The 6,789-nt window shown below is 43.2% G+C and overlaps 2 protein-coding genes across 2 annotated transcripts; one reads left to right on the top strand and one right to left on the bottom strand.

The window, feature by feature from the left end:
* Nucleotides 1–1,298: 1,298 nt before the first annotated feature.
* Nucleotides 1,299–2,088, top strand: LOC121646065. The gene is made up of 2 exons (XM_041994950.1): nt 1,299–1,799; nt 1,879–2,088. The coding sequence occupies exons 1-2, from the start codon at nt 1,299–1,301 to the stop codon at nt 1,999–2,001; spliced, it is 624 nt and encodes a 207-aa protein (XP_041850884.1). The 3' UTR covers nt 2,002–2,088.
* Nucleotides 2,089–4,941: 2,853 nt separating this feature from the next.
* On the bottom strand, nt 4,942–6,626 carry timm8b (translocase of inner mitochondrial membrane 8 homolog B (yeast)). Its single transcript, XM_041993785.1, has 2 exons — nt 6,390–6,626; nt 4,942–5,297 (listed from the first exon to the last, which is right to left on the bottom strand). The coding sequence occupies exons 1-2, from the start codon at nt 6,489–6,491 to the stop codon at nt 5,130–5,132; spliced, it is 270 nt and encodes an 89-aa protein (XP_041849719.1). The 5' UTR covers nt 6,492–6,626; the 3' UTR covers nt 4,942–5,129.
* Nucleotides 6,627–6,789: the final 163 nt, after the last annotated feature.

The following is a 6,789-nucleotide window of genomic DNA, read 5'->3' as shown; positions in this document are numbered from 1 at the left end:
CTTCAAATTCGGCATCATTTACAGAAATTTATACCTAAAAGCAAAGATACTTATGAAATTCCTTTATTGAAAATTTTTATTTTGGCATACCATGCAGACCCTGGTTCCAAACTAATTCAAGACTATACAAAGGTATTGAGGAAATTAAAAATTTAAACTCAATTTACATTAAACAAAAATGGGACAGGGTAACAAATGTGGTAATCTCTAATGATGTTGGTTTCAGCTGTGTGCATTTCAGTGGAAAATCTCTAGTTCTAATATATGGAGATGTTTTGGCTGAAAGAGTCTCAGTAGATACTTTCTTACTCCTGCACAAAGTAAACATTATTCAGGCTCCTCCAGCTGCTGGAGAAACTGTGGGGCTCAAGGAGTAAAACATCTTCACCTGTTTTGGTCATGCCCTACTTTTGGATTATGATGACTCTGAGTTGGAAGTGATTCTGGACATGCAAATTTTAACTGGGATGAACTTTTCTTTGAACTTTTACACTCAGTATGCACAGACAGAGAGACTAGATGCCTGTTTGGTATCTTAAATTTGGCTGTGCGAAAAGCTATCACAAAGAAATGGTTAAGCTCAAATGCCCCAGCTCTGGACGACTGGCACCAGATTGTATACGGTTTGTTCATTGTGGAAAGAATAACGTTCTCTAGTAGATTTCAGTCTGAGAAATTTTACAAGATTTGGGATAAATGGAAAAGATACATTATGTGTCGGCGTCCAGAATTTGTATAACTTTCTATATTATCTGTACTATCATGTTTATTCTGACTTTATTATTTTGATTTTATTTTATTATTCATATATTCTTTTTTATGGAACCCTAGGTACACCCTCTGTTTTGTGTTCATATTAATGTCTGTTTTATTTTCTTTGTCAAATTTTCATAAAACATTCTCAAATAAAAACTAAATTAAAAAAAAAAAAAAAAAAAAAAAAACAATCAGCAAAGTAAATAAATTCAAATTTCACCAAATACACTTCCACTTATACTTGGACATTTTTGTTTGTTTTCTGAATATTTTTACCTGCATTGAAGTGTTTGTAGTTTTCCTACTCCAGCAAAATGGGTTTGAGAAGTTCCTCCACCAGTAACACCAGTCCAATAACACCAGTCCAGTAACACCAGTCCAGTAACACCAGTCCAGGAACACCAGTGCAGCTCTGGGACTGAGTGATGAGTGGAGGATGTGCAGCTGTGACAGACACACGTGTGGACTGGGATTTAGTTAATGAGCCAGAGGGAGGAGCTGGACTTTAAAAAGGGTGTGTAGAGGAGCGCCTGCATGTGATCATGGAGGTCAGGAAGCTTGTGTTGGTCTTGGTTCTGGCGTGTTTCAGGCTGAGCGAGGCTCACTTCAGCAGCGTCAGAGTGCCGCCGCCTTACTGGGCAGCCAAGATGCAGCTTCCTGCAGCAGTGGAGGCCAAGCCAGCGATGCAACCTGAGAGAGAGCGAGCCAGCCGGGTCGCTCAGCAGACTGCCAGCTTCCGTTCAAAGTGGATCCAGCCTGCAGGAGAACCGCTCACATGGAAGTTTCCAGAAGATCCATTGGAGCCAGTGAAGGAGCTTCCTTTCCATTTCCAAGTGCAGCAGCCGGTGGTGCCAAACCGGGTGGCCGTGAGGTGTGGGGAGAGTAGGGTGCAGGTGGAGGTGAGTCAGGACCTGCTGGGTCTAGGTACGCTGATAAATCCAGATGAAATCACACTCGGAGGCTGTCCAGCTAAAGAGGTGGACCCCTCGGCTCACGTGCTGATCTTTGAATCTGAGCTTCATGACTGCGGCAGCACACTGGAGGTATGAAGCTCTTCATTTAGAAGCACATCTCTATTCCTTCAATGCAATGTTAACCAGACTTGGTGTCTTCTGTCCTTAGATAAGGGAGAAGGGATTTGTTTATGCCTTCAAGCTGTTCTACAAACCCAAGATGTTGGGCAAGGGTCCCATCATAAGGAGCCAGAGTGCAGACATCAGAGTGGAGTGTCACTATGCAAACTGAGCAGGAACCACAAGAAGCGGCGCGACTCTGCTGTGGGACTCTGGAAACCAGATCTAGGATGGAAAATAAAATGCTTCAGACTGCTTACACTCTGGTCTCTGGTTTAACCCCCCATCCCAAATACAGTGCTGTAAATGGAATTGTCTCCTCAGAGCTTGTCACCTTTTACCTGTTTCTAGTGATTTGATGCGCTCTAATCTCGACACAGCCCTGTTTAGTCAGGAGCTTTTAGGGGAGCCTCATTTACGGCAGCACATCCAAACATTCTGCTACTGAATGCAGCTTCTACCGACCTGTCAGGACGAACTTCAAAGGAGGAAATGAAGGTAGTAAAAAAATGGTAGAATTTATATTTTTTCCCCCCATATATCTGAAGTCTTTAGTTACCCTTAACAAAATGGAATATTGTGCAATAGGGATCCACCAGGGGGCAGAACGGGGTTGAACAAACTTTTTTTTTTTAACCATAAAGGTCTTATCAGATACGCTCCAGTATCAAAGGGTTAAATGAACATGCAACAGACAAATTTAATGTTGACCTTCAGGAAACTGAAGGTTAATGAAAATGTGTTCAGGGGACAATGTATGGCAGCAACTTTATCTGTAAAATTCTCAGCTTTGTAGGTTGCAAAACTTTGTTTCAGGGAACTTGCTGATAGAAGGAAACTAAAGTTTCGCATTAACATTTGACCCAAAGCAGAAGTGCCTATGGGTTTCTTTTCAGCAACAGACTTGCATCAGTGTTTTCTCAGAAACAAACTTTTCCATGAAGCTACGTGTTGCTTAATGTTTTAACACAAGCAGGTGGTGCAGGCTACAGAAAAAACATGTTTGCTGCTGCTACTTAATCCGTTACTGGGAAGTTAAAAGGTTTTGACTGAGGCTTTTTAAAAAAATCATAACCACGTTGAAGAAATAACCAGGTGGTGTATTTTGTATGTCTAACTTTAGTATGGAGTAGTCCATCTTTTCAGAAAGCCCAAAGTAAAGTCAAACTTTTAATTCACTTCAGAGCTTTAGTACAAAATATAAACTCACCGTCCACTTTATTAGCTCCACCTGTTCACCAGCTCTTTACACTAACATCTAACCAGCCAATCTCAGAGCAGCATGTAGTCATGTAGACGTGGTGAAGACGACCTGCTGAAATTCACACTGAGCATCAGAATGAGGAAGAAAGAGGATTTAAGAGACTTTGAACGTGGCATGGTTGTTGGTCTGAGTATTTACTGGGATTTCCACCCACAACCATCTCCAGGGTTTCCAGAGATGGTCTGAAGAAGAGAAAACATCCAGAGCAGCAGTTGTCTGGACCAGGATGCAGCAGAAGACACACCGGGTGCCTCCTGCCAGCTAAGAACAGGAAAGTGAGGCTACAATTCACACACACTCACCAACACTGGACAATAGAAGATGGAGAAACGTTGCTGGTCTGATGAGAATCTGCTGGAAACATCATGAAAACATGGATCCATCCTGCCTTGGATCAACGCTTCAAGCTGCTGCTGGTGTAATGGTGGGGGGAGGTTTTCTTGGTCCACTTTGGGCCCCTTAGTACCAACGTGGCCTGGTTTAACCAGCACAGCCTACCTGAGTATTGTTGCTGACCATGTCCATCCCTTTATGACCACAGTGGAGCATCTTCTGATGCTACTTCCAGCAGGATAATGCACCATGTCACAAAGCTCAGATCATCTCCACCTGCTTTCTAGAACATGACGATGAGTTCACTGGACTCCAACGGCCTCCACAGCCACCAGATCTCAGTCCAGTAGAGCAGCTTTGGGATGTGGTGGAACGGGAGATTCTCATCATGGATGCAGCCGACAAACCTGCAGCAACTGTGTGATGCTGTCATGTAAATATGGAGAAAACCTCTGAGGAAGGTTTCCACCACCTGCTTCATCTATCACACCAGTATTACAAAGGTCCAACCCAGTACTAGAAGGTGGACCTGATGAAGAGGACGACCCGGTACTAGAAGGTGGTCCTGATGAAGAGGACGACCCGGTAGTAGAAGGTGGACCTGATGAAGAGGACAACCCGGTAGTAGAAGGTGGACCTGATGAAGAGGACAACCCGGTACTAGAAGGTCCTGATGAAGAGGACGACCCGGTACTAGAAAGTCCTGATGAAGAGGACGACCCGGTACTAGAAAGTCCTGATGAAGAGGACGACCCGGTACTAGAAGGTGGACCTGATGAAGAGGACGACCCGGTACTAGAAGGTCCTGATGAAGAGGACGACCCGGTACTAGAAAGTCCTGATGAAGAGGACGACCCGGTACTAGAAGGTCCTGATGAAGAGGACGACCCGGTACTAGAAGGTCCTGATGAAGAGGACGACCCGGTACTAGAAGGTGGACCTGATGAAGAGGACGACCCGGTACTAGAAGGTCCTGATGAAGAGGACGACCCGGTACTAGAAGGCGGACCTGATGAAGAGGACGACCCGGTACTAGAAGGCGGACCTGATGAAGAGGACGACCCGGTACTAGAAGGCGGACCTGATGAAGAGGACGACCCGGTACTAGAAGGCTCTGAATTACGTTGAATTGTTTCTCTGCTGGAGAACAAAACCAAATTTTAATACTGTTCAAGAAAAAAGATGTAAGACAGAAAAAGAAGAAATAAAGTCGAGTTAAAATTAAACATTAATTCCTGAGAATGTCACATATGAAATAATTCAACCTGCAGTCAGAGAAACGGATGGAGGCTCCAACTGGAAACATTTTATTTCTCATTCTTCTCACTAGATCATTTCTTTTCTTTAGAAAGACACTGATGTTCTTTACTCTAGATTATAAATGCTTCTGAAACTTTGTGCCAGAAAACAATGGACAGATGAGAATATTTAAAGACCTGAATTCCTTTTCAGAGGGAAACTGGGTTCAGCTGTTTCTCTTCGGACTTCTGCAGAGATCTCACACAGAACCAGAGACAGGCTACACATGGCGGTTTAATAAAATCCCCTTACAGGACTTTCACATTCACATCCAGAACCATGGGGCGTTTCCATGGTTACCACCCCCCAAACACCACCAGCTAAAGATCACACAGTCCTCTTCATGTCATCTCAGTCAACCTGGTAGAAAAACAAAAAACTGAAAGTCCCATGAAAGTCCATCATCAATGTGCTCCCTTCTGCACCATCTGTGTGAAGCGGTTGGTGATGGTCAGGGTGGTGTCGATGAATCTCTCCACGCAGCTCACCAGGCACGTCTCGGTCCGGTGGTCCAGCTTGGAGCCTGGAGTGTCCACACACTTGTCCCAGCAGACGTCGGTGAAACTGTGCACCTGGAAGCAAGAACCAGAGGCAGGTCAGGAGGCGATGGACACGTCCAACATGAAGGAGGAACGGCTGCAGGACGAACAAAACTTAGACCAGATGGGTGTAGTTAACGGTGGTTTAATCAGGGGTGTCAACCATAAGGCCCAGGGACCAAAACAGGCCTGCCAGACGGTCCAGTCTGGCCCGTGGGATGAGACATTGTTTAATTAAAGTAACTGTAATCTCAAACGTGTCCTGGTGAGGTTTCATTGTTTGTTTAAACATAAAACATTTCCGAGGCAGGAGGAGAACATGTTCCCTCTTTTCCATCTTTCTGACTTCTGAGGTGAGTCAGTTCAGGTGGTCAGGATTACTACACACATGTGGAAATGTACACGTATGATGTAGATTTAAAATAACTTCTAGAGCTGGAAAAGTTCCTGATAATAATAATAATAAATATATTTATATATGATAAATATCATGTATATAATTTAATATATATTTAGTAGGTATCAAGTTAACAATTTTATTTTAGTTATATAAATTTGACCCATTTTAGTATAAATATTTTTCCAAATCCAAAGCTTGAAAGAAGGTGTTATATCACATGGACCGTCGTGGAAAATTTGTTAATATTAAATATTGTTAATATATATATATATATATATATACACACACTCACACACACACACACACATATATATATATATATATATATATATATATATATATATATATATATATATATATATTAAAAAATCAAATAAAAACAAATAGGAAAATGATGTAAATGTGTACCTGAGTCAAAATAAGGTTGAAACTTCTAAGTTTTCTCCAAAATTGCAGCTTCTTGTACTTGTACTTCTTTACACTAAAATAAAAACGTACAGCTTATTTTACTGGCCCCGCCCACTGGACGCCAGATTGTTCTGTTTGTGGCCCCTGGACTAAAATGTACATCGACACCCCTGGATTAGGAGATACTTGGCTTAAAAAATTATTCTACAGGGGGTGGGATGTCCAAAAAGATTAAGAAGCAGTGACGTAGAGAACAGGCTGGTCTCCAGGTGAGTGGAGGTCTCCATGCGGCCTGACGCCGCGTGCCTGGTACCTACCTGAGCCTGGAACTGAGCTTTCTGCTGCTCTGCAGCGATCAGCCTCTGGAGCTCCGTCGCTTCCGCTTTCTCCGAAGCACTGAAATTATCAAAGTTGTCCATGCCTGAAGGAACAACCAGAAGAGCGCGCGAGGAGCCGGTAACAAGCGCGGGAGAGGAGGTCACCTTCGCGTTTCACGCCTGGGACCACTGCGGCTGCGCAAAAAGCGCTGATTTCCAAGTCAAAAGATGAGCCGCACACATTAGTGCCTCACTTCCGCTCTCTTTAGGAGTCTGTAAACAGGATGTGACGCAAAAAGAAAGCGTCGCAAAGGTTTTTTTTTTTTTTCTTAACTTTATTAACTTGCAGCAGAGACATTACAGCAACAACATTTAAATACATATACTGAAAACAAAGATA

This window comes from Melanotaenia boesemani, chromosome 9, assembly GCF_017639745.1.
Source record: "Melanotaenia boesemani isolate fMelBoe1 chromosome 9, fMelBoe1.pri, whole genome shotgun sequence".
Lineage (NCBI taxonomy): Eukaryota > Metazoa > Chordata > Actinopteri > Atheriniformes > Melanotaeniidae > Melanotaenia > Melanotaenia boesemani.
This window is presented reverse-complemented; position numbering and strand designations above follow the sequence as displayed.